This window comes from Cervus elaphus, chromosome 7, assembly GCF_910594005.1.
Source record: "Cervus elaphus chromosome 7, mCerEla1.1, whole genome shotgun sequence".
In the NCBI taxonomy this organism is placed as follows: Eukaryota; Metazoa; Chordata; class Mammalia; order Artiodactyla; family Cervidae; genus Cervus; species Cervus elaphus.
The window spans coordinates 29,641,563-29,667,444 of record NC_057821.1 but is presented as its reverse complement, the minus strand read 5'-3'; the positions used below and the strand labels follow the sequence as shown (position 1 = coordinate 29,667,444).

The following is a 25,882-nucleotide window of genomic DNA, read 5'->3' as shown; positions in this document are numbered from 1 at the left end:
AAAATAAAAAACAACTACGAGCTTTCACAAACAGAGATCACCTAAATCATGTTTAGCTATGCTGAAAATCTCTGAGGAAAAAATACATACGTATTGGTTAAAATAAAAAGAGGTTCAAGACTTAGTCACCAATGAAAAACCACATTACAAACTTCCATGATTCAACTTATCTCTAGGTTTGTTTTGTATTGCTGTTTTCATATATTTATTTCCTATAAGAAACATTCATAGCCCATTTAGTAAAGAAATTATCAAATATTAAAGCAAAAAGTTTAAAGCACTTTAAAATTATTGCTCTACAATATTCATTTTCAGTATGAGTACAGTAACTATAAAACTTTTCACAGAAATGTCAAAACAGGACAAAGTTATTTCTACCCAACCAATCCCAAAGTCCAATTAACATCTTTACCACCATCCTCCTTCAATCATTTGTTTCAGTTTGCTTAACATACAGAAGCCTCCATAGTGCCTGCTGAACTTCCTTATTCCTTAGGGTATAAATCACAGGATTGAAGAAAGGGGTGACCACAGTGTAGAGCAGGGCAAAGACCTTGGTGAGGAGCTGGGAGTGGACAGCAGACGGTGCGATGTACAAGACCATGAGAGTACCATAGTATGTGGACACTACAGCTAGGTGGGAGGAACACGTGGAGAAAGCCTTTCTTCTGCTGGCCCCAGCAGGAACTCTCAGCACAGCCACCGCGATCCGGCCATAAGATGTCAGAATCAGTCCAAAGGGAACAGTGAGGCAGACCACAGAGAGAATGAATGTTGTCACCTGGGCTACACTGGGATCTGAGCAGGCCAGGTTCATCAAAGGCATGAAGTCACAGTAAAAGTGATCAATGTGGTTGGGGCCACAGAATCTCAGTTGAGCCATGAGGGCTATAATCACTACACCTACCATGAAGCCAGAGAGCCACGCTATGACCACCAGCCCCAAACACCGTCTGGATCCCATCAGGAGAGGGTAATGGAGGGGGTAGCAGATGGCCAGGTAGCGATCATATGCCATGACAGCCAGTAGGAAGCATTCAGCAGTGGCTAAAGAACCAAAGATAAAGAACTGGAGCAAGCAACCAGCCACAGAGATGGCTGCCTCCTGCAAGAAGCCCTCCAACATTCTGGGCACCACTGAGGAAGTATAGAGGATCTCCAGGAAGGACAAATTAGCCAGGAAGAAATACATGGGTGTGTGGAGCCTCTGCGAGCTAACCACCGCCACAATGATTAGCATGTTCCCTAGGATGATGGAAGCGTAGATGACACTGAACACAGTAAAGAGAAGGAGATGCAGCTCAGCTCTGACACAGAAACCAAGAAGGACAAATTCAGTAATAGTTTGGTTTCCTACGAAGATGATTTCCATGAAGATCATCCAAGTTTCTGCAGTGATTAAGGGAGAAATTCTAGTACATCTTCATATCTTCTACACTGAGCCCAAGATAAGTAGAGCTAAAATGAAAAAGATAAAGGTGAGTCTCCAAAACAAAAATCATTTAGACACATCCTCATCTGTCCCCTTTTTAGTTGCTTTTCCAACTCCTGTCCTCTGCTGTATTCTTTAATTGTGCACATATTCAAGATTCAACAAGTTTGATCAATGATTCAAATTCACAATTTCCAGTCTTCAGAGACTTTAACCTATTAGTTCAATCTAACATTTTTATTAGAGAAGGAAATGTCAAGCCACTCCAGTATTCTTGTCTGGAGAATCCCATGGACAGAGGAACCTGGCAGCTACAGTCCATGGGGTCACAAGAGTCTAAAACAACTTAGTGACTAAACCACCACCAATATTTTTATGATTTAATAAATTCTACCTTCTCCATCTCTGTAACCAGTCATAGAGCCTTCCTCATGAGCAACAGTGTAATGCCCTTCAAATGCCTGCTTTGTGTTCTATCAGAGCTTACAATCAGCTTATTATAGAAAAAAAAAACTGTTTTATCTTCCCTGATGACAATTAGCTTCACTGTGAGTGGTTTGGAAATTCTGCCTGATATCCAAGCTTGCTATATAAGATAAAGATGACTATCTTTATCTTAACACTGTCTCTTCGTTCCTCAAGCACCTAATCAATTGTTACTTGGAAAATTCCTATGTATTCTCTCTCCATTCGTCTCACAACCTCTTTATCTTAGCACAATTATAACCTTATAGTCTCTCAATTGCCCTCTACCTTAAAAATAATGTTCTTTAAATTCTAATTTCATACAAGATTTTATAATACAAATGTGATAAATAATATTATTGAGGAAAGTATAGGTGCTGTGTGAGTAGAGAGAAAGCCAACTCAGATTAGGAGCTGAGAGAGTGTGAGAATCAAGGTCAGAGAGGCTCCCTGAGGAAGTAATTGTAGGTAAAAAGTCTTGAAGAACAAGAATCGGCCAGGCAAAGGATAGGACAGTGAGCATAGCATTCTAGGCAGGAGAGACATAATAGAAAGCAAAGATGTATAATTGAGTGAAGAGCTGGAAATGCACCTGAGTACCTGCAAGGAAGATCTTATATGCTATCCAAAGGGATGTGTGTGTTTTTATTAAAAAATGAGAATACATCAAATGATTGGAAGCAGAGGGGAATGGTACAGCAAAAATGCAGATATTTGTTCATGCATGTGTGTGTGTGTCACAGAGTCTGCTAGCAGCAGGTATGAAAAATATGGTTGTCAACTCCACAATAAGACTGTTCTTGGGAGTGTTTTAAAAGTTCAGTCAGGATCTTCCCTGGTGGTCCAGTGATTAAGACTCTAAGTTTCCACTGCTTGGAGGACAGTAGACACTGGGAACACAGGTTGAATCCCTGGTCGGAGAACTGAGATCCCACATGCTGTGTGGGGAAAATAATAATAATAAAATTAAGTTTAAAAAAAATTCACTCACATGAAAACTATTTTCAGGTCATAGCATAATCCTGGCTTTTCAGATCACCACATTCCCACTCTATTTTTCAAGGGATTGGGGAAGTGGGGAGAAAGAAGGAGGAAAAGAGATAGAAGGATGTGAGGATTATAGACAAATGGGAAAGTTTTAGTGGAAGACGTTGCAACACTAGGATTCCAGAGGAAGACTGTGGGATTTCTTCAAATGACTTTGAAAAACAGACTTTTTAACTCTCTGGGTTAAACAAACTGTGTTACTGATCAGAGGAAAAAACTCCATAAATACCAATTCTTCACCTTTTTATAAAAAAGTCTGTGAACTAAGCTGTGAACAATTATACAAAAATAGGAAACTCACCTGCAATAGCCCTTCTAAAGGTAAAAATTGTGAAAAGCAGAATATGTGCTAAGATCTTCCGAAGAGTTCAGATTATTGAAGTTTCCCAATTTCATCTCCTCCCTTGAACTCAACCTGAAATAATGTAGGACGTTGATTAGAAATGTCATACTTTTCACCCTCCACTCCCCAGATTCATTCTCTCTTCCACTCTCCATCTCCTTTTCTAGTTCCCCGATTCCTTTGGCTTTTCATTGTAGGTCCTTCCCTCTATCACAAAAGAGGGCTGACAATTGCCAAGAGGGGAGGGGCCCCTGAGAACCAATTACAGATTGACTGGAGAACAGCCTTAAATGAAAAGAAAATATCAGCCCCCTGAGATACTTGTCTTTCTCCAGAGGAGGTTCCTGAACTGTTGGCTTGACCAAAAGTAGAGCAGAAACCAGGGGTTATATGGGAACCCACCTTTCCATCTCCATGGGGGCTAATGCACTCCACTAAGCATCCCATTCCCCATTCCCAGGCTCTTTCCCTAGAACGCATCACAAAACTCTCCTAAGTTCTCTACAGCATCCCTAAACCACCATGCCCAAGAGTGGTCCTCCCAGAAGACTGCTCTCAACCCTTCCACCCCACACCCAGCTTTCAGACCTTTCACCATTCCAGAAAAGTATTTCAATTGAGACAAGCCCTTGAGGAGTATTTTATGTGGATTATCAAAGCCTTGCCAATACTGGGCCTGATTTAAGGGGAAGGAAGCTGGCATATTTTTACAAAGTAACATCTACATGATTAAGTGGCCTTTCAGTGTCCTCCATGCCCAAATGCCTACCTGACAGCTCCTCTCCCATTGTTCCCTTCTGTGAATTCTCCACAGATACCAGGCTGATCTATTGACTTCTCATCCCCAGCAGTATGTTCAGTCACTTCATTGTCATCTATCTGAGTCAAACCCTTACTTCATTCCTATTTTTTTTCCTAACAGACCAACAGAGAAAGCCCCTTTCTCTGAACTACTGTAAGGTCCACTATCTACAGCCAACAGTAAATGCCACTACTTTTTTTTTAATTCAATAGCTTAAATCATAGATATAATGCACCCTAACTATAACAATTCAAATAAAATAGCAATCTCTAAAGAAAATGAATATTCTCTCTTTCTTCCCCCAGAACACTCCACCTACCTTGATGAAACCATTGTTTAAATATTGGCATCTGTCTTTACATACTTTTCCATTTACTTATAAAAACATTTGCAAATATAATGCCTCTGTAGGCAGATTCTTTACCATTGCATCACCTGGGAAGCCCTAATATCCTATGATTATTTCCAGTGGTGCCAAAGAGCTCTACAATATTTGTTAAACAGAAAAGAATAAAGTACAAAATAGTATGCTTAGTGTGTTCCATTCCTGCTTGTATAAAAAAGTAAAATAAACCACTCACATCTGTTTCTGTGGACAAAATCAAGAAATTGAGACAACGCTGAGACCTGGGATCCTTTGCGGCAATACTGCAAAGCTTACACCTGGACACACCTCTCTTCCAGCTACAAAATACAAAGAAATTATACGGGACTAAAAATAACTGTGTGCATACGCAGTTGGGGCAAATTCTAGACCAAAAGGTACAAAAGTTCCAACTGCCATTTCTGAAGAGCTGGAAGCAAAAACTAGGTATCGGGAGCAAAAACAGGGTACTGCACATGCCCTCCTGCTCTCAACACCACAAAAGGGTGGGCAAACCACCTAAGCCACACCTCCAACCCAAGCTCTGGACACACTTCTTGTTGTTCAGTCACTATATAGTGTCCAACTCTTTGTGGCCCCATGCACTGTAGCACACCAGGCTCCTCTGTCCTACACTATCTTCTAAAGTTTTCTCAAATTCATGTCCATTGAGTTCATCCATTAGTTAATTAGCATCAACTAACTAAGATGATTAGATGAGATCTAACCATCTCATCCTCTGCTGCTCCCTCTCCTTTTGCCTTCAATCTTTCCCAGCATCAGGATATTTTCCAATGAGCAGGCTCTTCGCATCAGGTGGCCAAAGCACTGGAGCTTCAGCTTCAGCAACAGTCTTTCCAAAGAATAATCAGGGCTAATTTCCTTTAGGATTGACTGGTTTGATCTCCTGGCAGTACAAGGGACTCTCAAGAGTTTCTCCAGCAACACTATTTGAAACCATCAATTCTTTGGTGCTTAGCCTTCCTTATGGACCAACTTTTACATCCGTACATGACTATTGGTAAAACACTCCTACCCTCACCCATGCAAGGAATGAGCTCGCCCCTCCCCTGGAACAAGCAAGGGAATGTGTTACTTGCTTTCTCTTCCTCCTGCAGCTGATGCAGGAGCCCCAATGAAGCCTTGCCTGAATTTCTTGTCTGGTCTGTAGTCAGTTTCTATTGACTGTGGAAGGCCAAGAACCTGGTTGGCATCAAAATTACTAATTCTTGCTATTGGGGATTTGGGGTGATTGACATGATTTTCATTTCATACATTTTTTTGTTTTTTCCCATATAAAAACTTTACCATGTTTAAATATTTTATGTGTTTGCCAATTACCATACAAATTGCTCTTTAAATTTATTTTCTATTTATCACATTCAACAACCAAGATCAAAACCCTGGCCTGTTCACTGCTCTCTCTGCTGTATGCTTACTTCCTAGGACACAATAGGAAAAGAAAAAACACACAAGGGAAACGAGGAGGAGGACAAGGCATCAGACAAGCTTCGGGGGATTTTCCAATATCAAAATTTTTTTACCCTAATGCAGCAGTGAATTGAAAATGTTATAGAATGAAAAAACAGCATATTCATTGTAGTGATTATTCAAGCTTGATGGGACTTTTCCTGTCCTGTCACAAACTGTACTTGGGAGAAATTTCCTCAAGCCCTCATTAATGAATTCAGGCAAGTTGCTGTTACCTTTCCCCTCCTTAACTCTGTTTACTCCCACAGAGGAAGGTCTTCCCTAAAGCCTGAAAAGAAATGTTTGTGTTCAACAAAACCATAAAAAGTGGGCATTGGGGTCTTCCCTGGTGATCCAATGACTAAGACTCCACGCTCCCAGTGCAGAGGGTCCGGGTTCTATTCCTGGTCAGGGAACAAGACCCCACATGCTGCAACTAAGACCCAGTGAAGCCAAATAAATAAACATATTGTTGCTGTTGGTTGGTCGCTCAGTCGTGTCCAGCTCTTTGAGGTCCCATAGACTGTGGCTCACCAGGCTCCTCTGTCCATGAAATTTCCAGTCAAGAATACTGGAGTGGGTTGCCATTCCTTCTCCAGGGGATCTTCCTGACCCAGTGCTCAAAACTGCATCTCCTGCATTGCAGGAAGATTCTTTACCGTTGAGCCACCAGGGAAGCCCAAATAAATAAACAAACATAAAAAAAATTATAACCTTAAAAAAAAAGAGGTGGGCATTGGACACACTCCCAATTACTAACAGTCATTGCTGACTGTACAGGACTCTGTGTGGGGAGTGATCGTCTTCAGTGACTCTAGATCGAACAATATGACATCAAGAAATCCTGGAACCAATAACCTCAGAGTTGACACTCCAGAGAGCAGAAGAGGAAACCTGGTCCCCATCAGCCTGCTCCATACACAGAGAGGCAGATGTGGTCCTTCTACAGGGAATTGTCTGCACTGGCAGGGCTTTCTGACTCTAAGGGAACAGTGTGGCCGCTGGGCTCCTGACACCAATCATCTCTGTGAGTCACCCTGGGGTGCATGGGTCTCAGCAAGTATAGTTCCCCTGAGGAAAGGAGACACACATCAACAACACTTCCCTTCACAGGGCAATCACCTCAGAGCATGGAGGCTCAAAAACTGGAAAATACACTGAAGGTGTTTCTGAAGATTCCATGGTTTTCCAGAGAACCTGACCCTCTAAGGAAGACATGCTTCTGAAAAGGGAGATGGGAGAAGAGGACACAGGGGACTCCTCTCCAACACCACCTCCCTCAGTTGAACTTTGTTACTGATTTTCCTAAGACAAAAGCTGCATCCTACCTCTTTGTCCCGCAAACCAACTGATGCATCTTTCCGGTCTTCTTTCCCATCATTGGTGAGTGCTATCTCCTCCTGCCCTGATGCCTAAGGTAGTGAGGGTCAGTGTCTTTATTCATGTAAAAAGAATTAGGAATGGAAAGTTAGAGTGTAATTAATGATAGTGAGCCAGATCTGCTCTGTTAGTCAGAGTTCAGTTGCATTATCCCTATTTTAAAGTCTTCCGCAGTGGCTGACAGAATCTGCCTGCAATGCAGTGCGGGGAGCGGCTTGAAAGAGCTGACTCTGGGAGCTGCCTTGATTGATTATCGAGGGTCTGTTCGCAGACATAGCTCTCTGTCCCGCCACCCCTCTGAAATTTACTATCCAAGTTAACTCCTAACAGACCATTAGTGAGCCTTGAATGCACACAAGGTGCAGATAGATGGCTTTGCACGACTGCCCTTAAGATAAGTAGGATGCCTTTGGCGCCAGGAGAGAGCTCTGGTGATTGTTATCTTAAAGATGATGTACATGGGGAAGAATTTTCTTTGAGATGCCTCTCTTCTTGGTTTAGTATATATGTAACCCTGAGAAATTAAGAATCATCGTTGACTGCAGCGATCCTCTCGACCCCATCTGTTCTGTCTCCTTATTTCTTAGCCTAAAGGAAAGCGTCGTGTTGCTCGCTGAAATCTTCCGGCTGGCCCGGCAATGCAGAAGCCGCAGGAGACTGGAGTTCGATCCCTGGGTGGGGAAGATCCCCTGGAGGAGGGCATGGTGACCCACTCCAGTATTCTTGCCTGGAGAATCCCATGGACAGAGGAGCCTGGAGGGCTACAGTCCATAGGGTCACAAAGAGTCAGACACGACTGAAGTGACTTAGCATGGGTCTCTATTTTAAAAAGAAAGAAAGGGGGTAGGGGAAGGAAGGAAGGAAAATCTAAATTCAAAAAGACCATGATAGGACACTCCAAAAGTAACCTGGAGCCTCATTGAACAGCAGAATGGAATAGAGTATTTCTCCCCCTCTTTAGAATTAGAGAATAAATGTCCAGAGTGATGGATGAGAGAAAAGTATTATCAGCTGCTGAAGTAGGGAGAGCGATGGAGAAGGTGCAGCACCTAGAGCTGTTCATTTCTGAATCATACTCGGCTTCTCGGAGACAACTGAACACCAACTCGCTGTTTGACCTCTACCTGATATTTTTAAAGACTGGCCATTTTCATGTATATCCCTCTGACTCAACTTTGTCCATAACATCACAAAGAGCAGTGACGCAGTCAATGGCTCTCGCTCAATGATATCTGAAAATTTATTTTCAATAAAATTATATATTTGCCTGTTTTTGAAATTAAATAATAAATGAAGGTAAGAAAAGGAACATATTTATAATGGTTTTCAAGAGTTTTCAATGACATTTTGAAAATGGTTTTCAAGACATTTTCCAAGAGTCTTTATAGTTAGGATTAGAGATGATTTGTCCAAAGTTTCAGAGGAACATTTGACTCAGAAAATTAAATGAATTCTTTAAGATGACCCAATGAGAAATGATAAATGCCATTTCTTAATTCCTGGCCCAAATTCTAGGCATAAATATTGTGATACCAGCAACTACAAGCACAGCCTCTTGGTGGTGGGAGGAAGGGGATCACTACTTATTTGACCACAAAATTTATGGGAGCATAGAGTCTGTTTTACTCCCCCATACCTTCTCACTCATTCCCATCCTGGAAAATAAAATATGGTAAGAAATATCAGATTTATACAGGGAAAAACAATAGTATTGTGAACACCGGTTCCAGGGTACAAAGATAAAATTTAAATATGCTGCCGTCAGTTCTGTTATTCAGAATCCAGCATGGATGAAAAGAGATGAGATTGTTCCAAGCCCCTTCCTCTCTGGGCTGCAGAGCATTTATTGTAGGTGAAGTTTATTGCATCAGAATTTCCAGGTCCAGTTGCCATTCTTCTGAACTGTATAGCTCTCTGAACAGTAAGAATTCAGCACTGTTTCACTAGTCCCTGGACTAGAACATTTGGTTGAGACTTCATAAATGAATCAAAAAGAATGGTTGCTGGGAGGATGGGGAGGATGCCAAGCATGAGCAAAGGCACTGTGGCAGGAAGGAATCTAGGGTTTGGGGCAAAATAAGGAAAGCTGCCCAAAATGGCCCCCAACCTCTAGATTCTCCAAATGTTAAATGTGCATCAGTGATTGCTGATAAATGTATATAGTATACTAAGAAGACTCAATGTATGGATTGCAAATGTACAGCAGTTGTATTTTTATGGTTACTGCCATACACTGTTTACCCCCTCCCTTTCCACTGGGTCACCAACTGCCTAATGACCCTGAGTCAGATTCCCTAATTTGTCGGTCATCTTTATTTTTCAAAGTGTTCTCTGGCTATTAAGACATTTACTTTTCCTTTGCTTCTATTAGGGTAAAATTTTTCACACAAATCCCTGTTAGTTTTTGTTCCAATCACATTTTCATATCAATGTTCCATTTTAATAACCCCAGCCAGCCAGTCCTAGATTTGCTCTATTAGCTCTATTAGGAGAAAAAGGGAGAGAACCTTGCCTCCTCACATGAACCCCACTCTCCCCCCATACCTACTTTATCTGGTTGGGCAGATAAGGAAGAGGAACAATATGCTGGTAAGTTTGCATCCTCTTCTTAGTGGGAACTTTGGCTCAAGCCAAAGTTAGTTAATTTAAACAGAAGTCGAGCAGCTCCCTTAAGCCTTGGCCATCCACTCAGTTTCATCTTGCCAGTTGACTCCCAACTGAGAGCCTCATATGAAATTCCTGATGCCTCAAACTCTTTGCCTGATGATCCAGTATGGCCCCAAATGCATCAGCTCTCTATAGCCCTGACTCTGGAGCCTGTACCTACACATGGATTCATCTTCATTCCACTAAGAAATCAATAATTCAAGGAAGCAAGATCTGTTTCTTCTCTACCTGGAGGTCTCACCACATCACCTCTCCCAAAGTTCCTCCCCTAGCCCCATCAGTATCTGCTGGTGGGTGAACATCCAGTGAAGAAATCAGAAGTCAGTGTGCTATCTCTGCAGGTCTCCCTTTTCCTTCGAGGAAAGAAAGAAGTTGACTTAGGGAAGAAGATTTTTGGAAGGTCAGAGATGGAGATAGCCTGTCCCTGCAGGCAAGCCCTGCCTTCCTCACAAAAATGACCCACCCCTTCCTCCCAGCCCTCACCTTAAGCAAAGCCTTAGGGAACTCCTCAGTGTTCAGTTCTTGCCTCCATGCATTTGCAAACACCCTACTCTTTGATACCTAAAAACTCCTTTGTATTCATAAAGACTGATGTTGAATTTGACCTCCTCTGTGAAACCTTTCTCTGCTTCTAAAAAGTCAGATCCTTCAACTGCGATGGTTTCCTTAAGGTTCTTTGACTAGCCCATGTTTTTAACACTTACCAAAATGCTTCATGATACATCTGTCTATATCTAGATTTCTACTATTAGGCATGAGCTTCTTGAAGTCAGAAGCTCAATGTTATTCATAGATAAGTAAAAAACTTGGGACTGGAGAGAGTGGAGAGGAAGAGTTCTTTCTTCTGACATAAATCTCTCAGCAGCTCTTACTGGCAGAAAACAGACTCAGAAAGTTTGTATTTAGAAAGAGTTCTGGGGAAATAGGAAAAATCCCACCAGCAAACTTAAAACCACACTTTCTTAGACAGGCGGTATATGAACACATTTTGCAGGATCTGCAAAAGAATGCCAAGCAAAGGAATTGGAACCAGATATAATGTATCATAGGAATCACTGTGCCATAGGCAAAAGAATGATGGAATGAACTGTGTCCAGGAAAATCCATCTGGCAGGGAATTCTGGACACTTTGGAAGAGAAAGAAGCTGGGTAACAACTAGCAAGCAGCTTTGATGCTGTATTTATTCATTCCTCCACTTGACAGTTTTTACTGCTCGGTCTTCCATGCTGTATCCTAGGTTTTGAGAATAAAACTGTGAATAATGTAGAGCTCCCAACCTCAAGGAGCTGAAGTTTAATAGTAGAAAAATAGACATAAACAGATATATCACAAAGCACTTTAGTAAGTATTAACATGGGGGCAGAGAAAGAGAGAAGGGAACAAGGGAGTCATTGAACATGAATCCATATTTGCAGTAAGGGAAACCTGACAGGTGGTAGCGTCATGAACAAAGGAGATGGTACCAAGCCTGAATCAGGATGGCAGTAGAAGAATGGAAAGTAAAGGATGAACAGTTCAGAAATTTCTTTTTATGGTTTCAAGTGTGCATTTGTCTTTGCATGTGTGTGTGTATATATGTGTGTATAAATACATAAGTCAAAATAAAATATTTCAAAAGTTAACATCCCAATATAAATAATGTTTCTCACATTGAATGGAAAATATTTAGATGATTCTTAATTTCTTTTTACTACTTGTCAACTTTTTCTAGTTTTTCTCAACTAACTCAATGCATTTCTTTCTTAATATTAATTTACTTAGTTGGCTATGCCAGGACTTGGTTGCAGCCCAAAGAATCTTTATCAACTAACTTATTTCTGACATCAAAATAAAATAAATATTTTAATAGCAAAATAAAATATCTCTCATGATATTAAAAGTGTATTTATTATAAAGTGTTTGATGACACAAAAATTTACGTTTAAGAAGTCACTGGTAATCTGATATCTTGGGCATGTATACCAGATCATATTGAATATTAGATTTTGCATCATACCTTTACATTGTGTCAAAACAATTTCTCATGTATTTTATTTATTTCATGTATTTTAATGTATAGCATAATTAATCTTACTTCTAATGATGAATATATTTGATATTTCCATTTTTAGAGTACTTCAAATGAAGAAACCTGCAAGATTTGGAAAATACGTAAAACTCACGTCTCAATAACGTCAGGGCTATCATCTTCATCCATCCCAATGAACTTCAACTATGCAAACCTGACTATCCTCTGAGCCTTGCTTTTGTGATCAGTTTGGATTTAAGCACATATCTATAACAGTTGCTTCCTTTAAGAATCTTAACCCATTCCCAAATTCCCATCTGGGAATCCAAGCCTACATTTTCTCTTCACGTTAAACTATATTCCACTCCTTACCCTCCACTGAGCAAGAAGATCTCTCCTACTCTGCCTTTGATTCTCAGAATCAAAGAGTCTCCATGAAAGGCCTCTGTCCAGTCTTGTCCTAGAATCTGTACAAAGGATAGCACACTCACTACTCCCCACCTTCTGAGATCTGATGGCAAAAGACAGAGCTACTGTCCAGAGCAGGCAGATAGAAGATCAGTAAAATCCCATATCTTCTGCAAGCTTGAAGTTTAAAGATTCTTGGGATCAAAGAGCTCAAGGATACACACTAACCAACCCTCAGAAACATTAAGCTAAATAATATGAAATTCCTGGTCTGAGGTCCAAAAAAGTTGATATCTACACTAATATGCAATTCAACCTATGCTTGGGGACAGCGTGGCTCCATGTTCACCCTACTTAGAGCCACCAAAGCTGAATCCTCCCCTCTAATCATTCTAAAGAGAATCCCTGGGAACTGTTGCATTTTAGGACTTATTTCAATGAGGAGAAAGAGAGAGCGTCTTGAATATTTAGTAACCCTACTTTTCAAGAAGTAGAGTACTCTCTGCTTTGGAGAAGCTCTGAGGCAGTCAAAGAGTGAATTAAAAGGAATACTGGGAGTGTGTGGAGTCCAGATGGTGGGATAAAGCTGGAGAGGAAACCATGTAACTGAAGACATCTCAAGATCTTCATATGTCTTCTCCATGCCCAGTTGACCCACCAGGCTGAATGGAGAGAGCCAACCGCACCTTGGTCACTCAGTTTGTCTTCGTGAGGTTTTCCAACTCTCCACATCTGCAGCTGCTCTTCTTCTCCCTCTTCCTCCTGGTCTACCTCTTATCCCTGGTGGGCAATGGGCTCATTGTGCTCATTGTGGCCCTGGATGGGCGCCTCCACACCCCCATGTACTTCTTTATCTGCAACCTCTCCTTGGTAGAGCTCTGGTACACCACAGTTACCGTGCCCAAAATGCTGGCCAATTTTCTCAGTTCCCAAGGGGTCATCTCAGTTCCCAGCTGCATCACCCAATACTACTTCTTCTTCTCTTTGGCTGCCACAGAACTCTTCTTTCTCACCACCATGGCCTATGACCGCTATGCGGCCATCTGCCGACCACTCCACTACCCGCTGCTGCTCAGCCCTCAAACATGTGGTACCCTGGCTGGCGTCTGCTGGTGTGTGGGATTCCTCTGCCCCATGTTCCCCTCATTCCTCCTTACACAGATCTCCTTCTGCACCCCCAACCAGATCAACCACTTCTTCTGTGATGCTGACCAGATTTTCCGCCTTTCTTGCACAGACACATATGCCATCCAAGCTGTGGGCTATGCTTTTAGCACTGTCATTATCCTAGGGGCCCTGGTCTTTACCATGGCTTCCTATGCCCACATCCTGGCCACAATTCTAGCCATGGCCTCAGCTGCTGCTCAGCGTAAGGCCTTTTCCACATGCACAGCTCATCTTTCCGTGGTCACCATCTACTTTGGCACTCTCATATTCATGTATGTCCGCCCCGCAGTTAAGTATGAGTCAAGTATCAACAAGATTGTGGCTATTTTCTACTCAGTCATCACTCCCCTTCTCAATCCTCTCATCTATACACTCCGTAACAAGGATGTCAAGGAAGCTCTGAAAGTCTTGGTGTCCCGGATGAAAAAGGTCTACCACTCAAGCAGGGAGACAAAGTGATGGAGCCACAGGAGAAGCAGAGAAAGCAAAGCTTGTGGGATATCCAGCAGAAAATAACTCCTAGTCATTGCGTTTTACCAGTGCAAGGTAACTTTTTTAATCATTAACTTAGCTTTTTATTTTTTTTAATTTTTGGTTGCACTGTTTTCATTGCTTTGTGCAGCCTTTCTCTAGTTGCAACAATTAGGGGTTACTCTTGCCACTGCACTGGCTTCTCATGGCAGTGGCTTCTCTTGCTCTGGAGCACAAGCTGTAGGCACAGGAGCTTCAGTGGTTGCAATGTGTGAGCTCAGTAGTTGTGGCACACCCACTTTAGTTGCCCCAAGCATGAGGAATCTTCCCAGACCAGGGACTGAACAAGTGTCCCTGCATTGGTAGGCAGATTCCCATCCACCGTATGACCAGGGAAGTCTAATCATTAAGTCTATATATTTGCTCTGGGGAGTTATCCATGGCACATTTTAAGTGAAACAGTTGCACCTCCTTCCACCCAGCGTGCGCATTTGCTGCCTGTTCCTTCCATTGCTCAGCTTCTCCAGAAGAGTGAATATTCTTGTGTTCATATAAGTGCTGGGAAATTGCACAGGGTGTATAGTCTGTGCATCTGGGTTGGACATTCAGCTCCCTCACTTGCTATCGGGCAGGTAACCAAAGGACATCAAATCCTTTTTAGTTCTCTCAGAGAGTAGTTCTAATCTTCAGTTGACTTAATAACATGCAAAGCAGTGAACGTGCAAAGCCAAAGAATTGATGCTTTTGAACTGTGGTGTTGGAGAAGACTCTTGAGAGTCCCTTGGACAGCAAGGAGATCCAACCAGTCAATCCTAAAAGAAATCAGTCCTGAATATTCACTGGAAGGCCTGATGCTGAAGCTGAAACTCCAATACTTTGGCCACCTGATGGGAAGAACCAACTCATTGGAAAAGATCCTGATGCTGGGAAAGACTGAAGGCAAGAGGAGAAGGGGCCAACAGAGGATGAGCTGGTTGGACGGCATCCCCAACACGATGGACATGAGTTTGAGTAGGTTCCGGGAGTTGGTGATGAACAGGGAAGCCTGGTGTGCTGCAGTCCATGGGGTCTCAAAGAGTCGGACATGGGTGAGCAACTAAACTGAAAGCAGTGAACAAGTGCTGGTTTATTAGATTACGTTGGTATGTGGTTTTCTTTCCTTGCAGTGCTATTATGAGCTGGACTGTGTGTGACCACATCCTCCGACCCAGAAAAATTCGTATGTTGAAGCCCTAATGATCCATGCCTCAGAATGAGGCTGTATCTGGAGACAGCATCTTTAAAGAGATGATTAAGGATAAATGAGGTACCTGGGATGGGGCCTAATCCAATGACTACTAGTATCCTTTTAAGAAGAGGCAACTAGGACACAGATACACAGAGGGAAAACCAGTGTCTTAATACATAGGAGAAAACAGACTTCTATAAGCAATGGGAGTAGACTCAGTAGAAATTAACCTTGCCAACACTTGGATCTCCAGACTCCAGAACTGTGAGTTAATGAATCTCTTTATTTAATCCATCCCATCTGTGATACTTTGTTATAGCAGCCCAAATAAACTTTGCCTGTTCTTTTCTTTTTTATTGAAGTTTAATTGATTTACAATGTTATGTTAGTTTCAGGTACACAGTAAAATTATTCATATATATATACCTTCTTTTTCAGATTCTTTTCCCTTAAAGGTTATTACAAAATACTGAGTACAGTTCCTTGTGCTATACAATAGATTCTTTGTAGGTTATCTGTTTTACATACAATAGTGTGTATATGTTAATAGCAAACTCCTAATTTTCCCTCCCCTCCTTTCCCCTTTGGTAACCATAAATCTGTTTTCTATGTCTGTGGGTGTATTTCTGTTTTGTATAGAGGTTCATTTGTATCATTTTTTAAATTCCACATATAAGCAATATTATATAATATTTGTCTTTGTCTGGCTTACTTTACTTAGTATGATAATCTCTAGGTCCCTCCATGTTGCTGCAAATGGCATTATTTCATCCCTTTTTTGGCTGAGTAATATTCCTTTCTGTGTGTGTGTGTGTGTGTGTGTGTGTGTGTGTGTGTGTGTAATACATCTCCCATATCCATTCACCTGTTGATGGACACTTAGGTTTCCTCCATTTTTTGACAATTGTAAATAACGCTGCTACAATCACGGGTGCATGTATTTTTTTAGTGTTTTGATTCAGTTTGGTTTGGTTTGGTTTGGATATATACCCAGGAGTGGAACTGCTGGGTCATAGTTCTATTTGTAGTTTTTTCAGAAACCTCTGTACTGTTTTCCATAGCGGCTGAACCAGTTACATTCTCACCAACAGTGTACAAGGGTTCTCTTTCTCCATATCCTCACCAACATTTGCTGTTTGTGTTCTTTTTGATTATAGCCATTCCAATAAATGTGAGGTGATATGTCATTGTGTTTCAGGTTTGCATTTCCCTGATAATTAGCAATATTAAGCATCTTTTCATGTGCCTGATGGCCATCTGTATTTCTTCTTTGGAAAAAATGTCTGTTCATCTGCCCATTTTTTTAATTGGGTTAGTTTTTTTATGTTATGGGAGAGCTAAGAAAAACAATAGCCCTGGACATTTTCTCTGATATGCTCCTGACAAGTCACCCTACAATTTCTGCAACCTAAGAAACAGACTTTAAAATAACACATTAATTGGTTTTGTGAAGAGTTCTTCCCTTTGGAAAGTCAAATATGCTTGGAGACTCAGGTCCTCAGAGACATGAAAGAGACACCAAATTGAACAGTACCTTCCTCGGGAGGGATCCACTGTGTAGGGAAAGGAGAAAATAAGCAAGTCATCAAAGACCATCTGCCTTTATCACTGGCTGTTTCTTCAAATAAAAAGACAGAATTCTGATAACATCTCCTGAAAAACACTGAAAGAGCCACTAAGGTGGAATGAACCAAGGACTTTCAAACTGCGAAAGGAAACCAGTGTGTGAGCTTGTATTTTTAATTGATGTTCTTGAATACGGTTTTATTTTTGCAAAGAATTTAGATTTATGCTTCTATTATATATCTGGGTGCATTTATATTTCTAGGTTAAATGTATTTTCACATTCATTGTTATTTGTAATGATATTTGTGTGTATATACAGTACATGATTTATTTGTGACCTTAGCTGATTCTAGCATCTGAGGCTATTGGGCTATTTTTCTGTGCTTGTGTTTAGAAATGTAATATGTTAGTGTGTGGATCTGTGAAGTTTACATATGTGGTTTGGATTTTTACATACATATTAAGATAAATAGAGATGAAGTTTGAGGGCTGTAAAATGCAGAAATAAGCAACCAGGAAGGATTTTGTCGCCTCCTTCCTGCGTATCTTTAAAAACTAGAGCAATTCTCACTCCTTTGGATAATTAACAGTTTAACTGCCTATAGGAGAGAGAATCTTTCTAATTTCTTCTCTCCCCTTTGAAAACCATGAAACTTATCTAATGGCAAACTGATGGGGAAAAAGAGAGAGAGAGAGAGGTTGAGTGGATCTGGTAACTGAAGAAAGAGCTGAAAGCGGGGGGAAACTATGTGAAAATCGTGTGAGAGGGGAGACAAATTGAGGGAATGGAAAAAGGAAACATGTGAAAGAAGGAAAGTAAAAGACAGACAGAAGGACTCAAAAAGGAAAAAACACAGAGGAAAATTCCGACTAAAACGGAATTTTTCATGCCCTCCCTGAACATGGAACACATCTGACTTTGAGGAGGGAAATATTTGCTAGGAGGGAAAATTCTGTCCCCAGCACTGTGGGAAGGATGGGCAAGGGAGAAAAGAGCAAAAAGGAGGCTAGGACGATCCAGCCTTCATCCCTGGAGTAACTGAAAACACAGTTCAGTGTGTTGTTATGAAAGGTGGGCACCACCAGGGAGAAGTCCGGTGAGGGAGTTAGGCACAGGGAGCACTATTCACCCAGGGTTCCAAGAGCCAGCAAGAGTCTAATAAGGACTCAAGACTGTGCTGCCTAAAAGGCCATGAAATTGTAAAAGACGGGAAGTTCCAATGCTTAGCTCAGATACAAGAGGTCATCTTTTTTAAAATTTCAAATTTTGAAACAAGGTTTATTTATTTTTAATTGTTGGCCACACCCTGTGCCACCTGAGATCTTAGTTCCCCTACCAGGCGTGGAACCCGCATCCCCTGCACTGGAAGAGGAGTCTTAGCCACCTGACGGACAGAGAAGTCCCAACAAAACGCCATCTTTGCCCACCTCACGACTCCATAATTGCAACTTTCCCTCGCCATTTCTTTCGTCCTTCATCAGAAGGGATTTGAGCAGGATGCCTACAAACACCTCCGTGGTGACTGAATTCATTCTTGTCGGCTTCTCCCGCCTGGCCGACCTCCAGGGCTTCCTCTTCTCCTTCTTTCTCACCGTCTACCTGCTCACCGTGGCCGGCAACCTCCTCATCGTGGTGCTGGTCTCCGCTGACGCTGCCCTCCGGACCCCCATGTATTTCTTCCTTCGAAACCTCTCAACCCTGGAGATCGGCTACAGGTCTGTCACGGTCCCCCTGCTGCTTCACCACCTCCTCACCGGTCAGCGCCGCATCCCTCGCTCTGGTTGTGCTCTCCAAATGTTCTTCTTTCTCCTTTTCGGTGCCACAGAGTGTTGCCTCCTGGCAGCCATGGCCTATGACCGCTACGCCGCCATATGCCAACCCCTTCGCTACCCACTGCTACTGAGCCAATGGACGTGCCTGTGTCTAGCTGGGTCAGCGTGGGCCTGCGGGGCACTGGTGGGCCTGGGCCACACCTCCTTTATCTTCTCCTTGCCCTTCTGCGGCCCCAATGCCATCCCACACTTCCTCTGTGAGATCCAGGCTGTCCTGCAGCTGGTATGCGGGAACACCTCTCTCAACGAACTACAGATTATCCTGGCCGCTGCTCTCCTCATCCTCTGTCCCTTTGGCCTCATCCTGGGTTCCTACGGGCGTATCCTGGCTACTATCTTCCGGATCCCCTCTGCTGCTGGCCGCCTCAAAGCCTTCTCCACCTGCTCTTCCCACCTGGTGGTGGTGTGCCTTTTCTATGGCACCGCTATCTTTATCTACATCCGGCCGAAGGCCAGCTATGATCCTGCCAGTGACCCTCTTGTCTCCCTCTTCTATGCTGTAGTCACCCCCATCCTCAATCCCATCATCTACAGCCTCCGGAACGCTGATGTCAAGGCTGCCCTAAAGAGAACCATCCAGAAAATGGGGCCGGCAAAAATTTGACAAAGCGTCGTTGATGATGACCCCCATTCCCAGTCAGCCCCAAATCACCAAAGATCAAAGGGCGAGGAGGTGTGGTTCTTGGGAGAGGGCAGCTTGTCAAGATGAAAATGTTATCTTAGAGAACTACTGGACTCAAAACCCCTCCTCCGACTTCAGCAACCCATGCACGCACACGCATTCAAACACTATTCTGCCTTCTCCTAAGAAACAGGAAAAATTTAGGATGGAGGATTAACTTTATAAGCCGAGCAAGTTGACAGTTGGGAAAACGTTGCAAATTGTCGTCCTCATCAATGAAGGTAATAAAATTTCCAACCAGAGTAATGATCCTTGAAGTTATTTGACATTTGTAAATTCTGAAGTAAGGCATTTATTCTCTGGGTGGTCCTGCTGGTTAGTACTTAGCACACATAATTATACCTAAGTAAATCCATCACCAGGTAGAAAAAAAGCCCTTAAGAAGTGAGAGCAATGAAAAAAGTTTCAATAAAGATAATATTCTTATGAGAATCAGACTTCCCTGGTGGCTCAGCTGATAAAGAATCCATCTGCAATGCAGAAGACCTGATCCATTCCTGGGTTGGGACGACCACCTGGAGAAGGGAATAGTATTCAAGCCCTTCAAAAGTTTTCTCATGTCCTGTTTCAATTTCTCCCTTCTACCCCTCCACACATTGCTCATTCCCAAGCAACCTCTGATCAGCTTTCTGTGGCTATAGATTATTTTACCTTTTCTAGAGTTTTATATAAATGGAATCACAAAGTATGTACTCTTTTGTGACTTCTTTCATTCAGCACAATTAATTTGAAAGTCATCTATGTTGTGTGAATCAACAGCTCATTTCTTTTTATTGCTGTTATTCCATTATACAAACATATGACAAAATATTTATCCATTAACCTATTGGTGGAATTTTGGGTTGTTTTCAGTTTCTGGTTATTACAAATAAAGCTGCTCTGAACATTATGTACAAGTCTTTGTCTGCTTTTATTTCTCTTCAGTTAGTATTTAGGTGTGGCCGAGGAAACCAGAATTGAAAAAGACACGTGCACCCCAATGTTCATCACAGCACTGTTTATAATAGCCAGGAAATGGAAGCAACCTAGATGTCCCTCAGCAGATGAATAGCTAAGAAAGCTATTCATATACACATATGAATGGTACATATACACATATGTACATATGTACATATACACAATGGAATATTACTCAGCCATTAAAAAGAATACATTTGAATCAGTTCTAATGAGGTGGATGAAACTGGAGTCCATTATACAGAGTGAAGTAAGCAAGAAAGAAAAACACCAATAGAGTATACTGACGCATATATATGAACTTTAGAAAGATAGTAACAATAACCCTGTATGCAAGACAGAAAAAGAGACATAGATGCATTGAACAGTCTTTTGGACTCTGTGGGAGAGGGCAAGGGTAGGATGATATGGGAGAATGGCATTGAAACATATATATTATCATATGTGAAATGAATCGCCAGTCCAGGTTCAATGCATGATACAGGGTGCTCGGGGCTGGTGCCCTGGGATGACCCAGAGGGATGGGATGGGGAGGGAGGTGGGAGGGGGATTCAGGATGGGGAACACATGTACACCCATGGCGGATTCATGTCAATGTATGGCAAAACCACTACAATAGTGTAAAGTAATTAGCCTCCAAGTAAAATAAGTAAATTTATATTTTAAAATTTTTTAAATTAAAAAAAATATTTAGGTGTGGAATAGCTGGATCATACGGAAAGTGTTTAACTTTTTAAGAAACTAATTAATCACTTTGCCCTGCTTGCATGACAACTAGTAAACTTAAAGCCAAATTTGTAAGTCATCTCCAGGAATGTACATTCCCTCACAGTACACTTTTGAAATATTCACCTGATATCTGACATCACCTTATTTTTTCTATTCTGCTGTTTTCTTTGTTCAGTCTACCTCATCCTTACTTTGTGGATAATAGGTAAGGCTTGTTAAAGTTTTTCTAGAACAAGATCTAGGGTCATGAGCGTAGAAAAGACAGCAGAGAGGAGGGCTGAAAGGAAAAGGGCTGAATCAAACGAGCTCTATGTCAGGTTCAAGCTCCACTATTCCATGCCAATTTCCCTGAGGACTTCCTGCTTCTTGTGGCTGATTCTTGGATAAAGAACCAAAAAAAAGATCTGGTAAACGCTCCCTCCCCACCATTGCTAGCAAGGGACCTTGAACTACATTGTGTATGTGTGTTAGTTGCTCAGTTGTGTCCAACTCTTTGCGACTCCATGGCTCCTCACCAGGTTCCTCTATCCATGGAATTCTCCAGGCAAGAATACTGGAGTGGGTAGTCATTACTTTCTCTGGGAGATCTTCCTGACTCAGTGATTGAACCTGAGTCCCCTGCATTGCAGGCAGACTCTAACCATCTGAGCCACCAGGGAAGCTTGAATCTTGGCCAACACAAGCTGTCCCCTTGCCGCCATGGCAAATACCACTCAAAATAGACAGCAAGTTTCTAAATTCTGAACTATGACCCTGGATATAAAAGAATTCACATTTCTGTTTATTCACGTGGAGATTTCTAGCAGAGAGCAGACAAGCATATGTTCATCAGGAAAGAAGGAAAAGATACAGGGAGGAGCCAGTTATCAGAGAGATTTCTGGGTGGCCAGTGTCCATCATCACCCAAGGTTAAGGAATCTGACACACCTGAATCTGCTTCCCAAATCCAATGTGGCTTCTGTCCCATCTTTCTGATGGATACTCGTCATATCTGGGAGCTGTGTCGAGGCAGCCAGTATCTCACCCACCTAGAAAATGTCATCTGAGGTTACTGTGTCTCACACAGGCCATCAGCCCTGTGTCTGGATGAGATCTCCCAAAGAGGGGAAGTCTCCTCAGCATCTACGGGGTTATTAGGAGGCAGTCCCAACATCGTGGTGGATTTGCACACCAGACACATGCAAAAAACAGTAACACAACTGCCTGACCAGGTGCCTGAAGCGCACTTTTAAAGACTCATAAAAGCCCTTCCCTTTGAATCACAGGCAATTTTTACTTCAGGAATTTCTGAAAAAGTAATCATTTCTCATTCACAGGTTAAGGTAGAGTTCTAAGAGCAAGACACTTCATAACATGAAACCTAGACAGATGGAGAGGCCAAATAAAAATGAAGGGTCCGAGAACTTCCCTGGTGGTCCAGTGGTTAAGACTCTGCACTTCCACTGCAAGGGGGTACAGATTCCATTCCTGGTCAGGGAACTAAGATCCCACCTGTCATCCAGCCAAAATGTTAAGTAAATAAAAGGAAGGGTCTGGAAAGGTGGCCAAGTTCGACCTTGTTCACATCCCAGTGTGCCCTGGTCAACCGTAGGGCTTCTCCTGGGTAAGCCAGACTTCATCTGGGTTCTCTCATTTCCGTGCACTTTCTGAACTTTTCCTGATGAACTAATGAAACAGACAATTTTATAACACGCCCCCTTGTGGTCAGGGACTGGTACAGATTACAATCTCCATCTCTTCAATACAGACTGAACAGACTGGAACACCCTAATCACCTTTGGTTTGGATATGGGTGGGAAAGTGCAGTGATGGAGCTGAGGGCTCTATACTACTGGCTTCTCACTAAACTAGGACAGTGGTTCTTAAAATGCAGTCTCCTAACCAGCAGGAACGACATCTCTCAGGAACGTAGGAATGTAAAATTCTCAGGTGCCTCCCAGACCTACTGAATCAGGAATTCTATGGGTAAAATCCAGCTTAGAGACTAAAATTAGTAGTCTAGACCTTAGCTCAAGGGATACTTGCCACAGAATTTCAGGATCGGGTCTTGCTCGCCAGAATTCTGGAGATGATGCAGTTCTCTATTACGACCACAGGGTGGCAGACCAATCCTGACATCCTGATGTTCAGTCTCTCAGTCCGCCTCTCCCTGAGTCCCCTTGGACGGCAGCACACCGGACTTCTGTGTTTTCCACTATTTGCCGGAGTTTGCTCAACTCACATCCATTGAGTAGATGATGTCATCCAACCATCTCATCCTCTGTCGTCCCCTTCTCGTCCTGCCTTCAATCTTTCCCAGCATCAGGGTCTTTTCCAATGAGTCAGCTCTTCGCATCAGGTGGCCAAAGTATTGGGAGTTTCAGCTTCAGCATCAGCCCTTCCAATGAATATTCAGGATTGATTTCCTTTAGGATGGACTGGTTGGATCTCCTTGCAATCCAAGGGACTCTCAAGAGTCTTCTCCAACACCACAGTTCAAAAGCATCAATTCTTCAGTGCTCAGTATTTTTTATTGTCCAGTTCTCACATCTATGCTGCTGCTAAGTCACTTCAGTCGTGTCCAACTCTGTGCGACCCCATGGACTGCAGCCTACCAGGCTCCTCCGTCCATGGGATTTTCTAGGCAAAAGTACTGGAGTGGGGTGCCATTGCCTTCTCCATCTATACATGACTACTAAAAAACCATAGCTTTGACTATATGGACCTTTGTTGGCAAAGTACTCTCTGATTTTTAATATGCTATCTAGGTTTGTCACAGCTTTTCTTCCAAGGAGCAAGTGTCTTTTATTTCTTGCCTGCAGCCACTGTCTGTAGTGATTTGAAGCCCAAGAAAATAGTCTGTCACTGTTTCCATTGTTTCCCCATCTATTTGCCATGAAGTGATGGGACCGGATGCCATGATCTTCGTTTTTTGAATGTTGAGTTTTAAGCCAGCTTTTTCACTCTCCTCTTTCACTTTCATCAAAAGGCTCCTTAATTCCTCTTCCCTTTTTGCCATTAGGGTGGTGTCATCTGCATATCTGAGGTTATTGATATTTCTCCCAGCAATATTGATTCCAGCTTGTGCTTCATCCAGTCTGGCATTTCCCATGATGTACTCTGCATATAAGTTAAATAAACAGGGTGACAATATACAGCCTTGATGTACTCCTTTCCCAATTTTGAACCAGTCTATTGTTCTACATGCATTTCTAAAAGTTGCTTCTTGACCTGCATACAGTTTTCACACGAGGCAGGTTAAGATGGTCTGGTAACCCCATATCTTTAAGAATTTTCCACAATTTGTTGTGATCCATACAGCCAAAGGCTTTGTCATAGTCAAAAATGAAGCAGAAGCAGATTTTTCTGGAATTCTTTTGCTTTTCCTATGATCCAGTGGATGTTGACAATTTGATCTCTGGCTCCTCTGCCTTTTCTAAATCCAGCTTGTACCTCTAGAAGTTCTTGCTTCACATACTGTTGAAGTCTAGCTTGAAGGATTTTGAGCATGACCTTGCTAGGACGTGAAATGAGTGTAATTGTGTGGTAGTTAGAGTATTCTTTGGCATTGCCTTTCTTTGGGATTGGAGTGAAAACACCTTTTCCAGTCCTGTGGCCACTACCTAGTTTTCTAAATTTGTTGGCATATTGAGTGCAGCACTTTCATAGCATCATCTTTTAGGATTTGAAATAGCTCAGCTGGAATTCCATCACTTCCACTAGCTTTATTCATACTGATGCTTCCTAAGGCCCACTTGACTTCGCATTCCAGGATGTCTGGCTCTGGGTGAGTGATCACACCATCGTGGTTATTTGGGTCGTGAAGATCTTTTTTGTATAGTTCTGTGTATTGTTGCCACCTCTTCTTAAAATCTTCTGCTTCTGTTAGATCCATACCATTTCTGTCCTTTATTGTGCCCATCTTTGCATGAAATGTTCCCTTGGTATCTCTAGGTTTTTTTAAGAGAGCTCTAGTCTTTCCCCTTCTATTGTTTTCCTCTATTTCTTTGTATTGTTCACTTAAAAAGGCTTTCTTATCTCTACTCGCTATCCTTTGGAACTCCTGATATTTTTACCTAAATGTAACGACAGAGGGAAAGGCCTCTGCCCAGAACTTGGTAGGTTCCTGGAAAGTTCAGAATTGGAAAGTCAAAATGAAAGTATTTTTAAACCAGTGGTCAAATAATTCATCTAGAAAGAGAAGTGCTGGCTTCCACCAACCACAAGCTTTAAAATAATTTTCTTCCAGCGAAAAGACAGCTAACTGAAGGGAAAAGTCAGTGCACAAAGAAACATATAGGAAGTACCAACCTCTAGGAGGTGCATCCAGTGGAATTTGGTGATAACTTTCACCTCCAGAAAGTCTGATTTTCAGTTGGAGGACTGAGCAAAGAATGGTATTGCTACTCTTACCATATCACCTCTGACACCTCTTCAACCAGAAAACATCAGGTGCTGAGAGGAAACTGGGCCGCTAACTCTCCACCACCAGTTCCCCTGTGTTTGACTTCTATCCCCTGTTTTGAGTTCTGTTTAAACACAAAAAGTGCTGTTTGTTTGGCTTTTTTAATTGCTAGTCACACAGACTCCCACCACATCCTGCCCTAATGCAGCACTTAGGCAGGAAGTTGCACCAGTGAAGCAGAATACAATTCTAAAGAAAACAACACAACCCCATAACACCAAAATTCAGAACTCTGAAAATCAAAAGATTTGGGTGAGGGAGGAGGAGCAAGTTGACCATGGGCTGGTGCAAATGAGAACACTTGGACTGCAGGGCTCAGGTCATTTGGGAGGTGAAAATATTTCAAGGAACCTCTTCAAAAAGGGGCCACCTTCTTCTCCCTCTTTATCTTCTCCCATGAGATAAACCAGGGGCTCCA

At 42.2% G+C, this 25,882-nt stretch overlaps 3 protein-coding genes across 3 annotated transcripts; 2 read left to right on the top strand and 1 right to left on the bottom strand.

Annotated features, from left to right (window-relative positions):
- Positions 1 to 312: 312 nt before the first annotated feature.
- LOC122697365 (olfactory receptor 11A1-like) lies at positions 313 to 25,412 on the bottom strand. The gene is made up of 3 exons (XM_043908136.1): positions 25,311 to 25,412; positions 3,246 to 3,359; positions 313 to 1,458 (listed from the first exon to the last, which is right to left on the bottom strand). Exon 3 carries the CDS (start codon positions 1,379 to 1,381, stop codon positions 425 to 427), a length of 957 nt encoding a protein of 318 aa, XP_043764071.1. The 5' UTR covers positions 1,382 to 1,458; positions 3,246 to 3,359; positions 25,311 to 25,412; the 3' UTR covers positions 313 to 424.
- LOC122696803 (olfactory receptor 6N2-like) lies at positions 13,054 to 14,013 on the top strand. The gene has a single exon (XM_043906935.1). The coding sequence runs from the start codon at positions 13,054 to 13,056 to the stop codon at positions 14,011 to 14,013; it is 960 nt and encodes a 319-aa protein (XP_043762870.1).
- On the top strand, positions 18,235 to 19,256 carry LOC122697368 (olfactory receptor 10C1-like). Its single transcript, XM_043908140.1, has one exon. The coding sequence runs from the start codon at positions 18,318 to 18,320 to the stop codon at positions 19,254 to 19,256; it is 939 nt and encodes a 312-aa protein (XP_043764075.1). The 5' UTR covers positions 18,235 to 18,317.
- Positions 25,413 to 25,882: the final 470 nt, after the last annotated feature.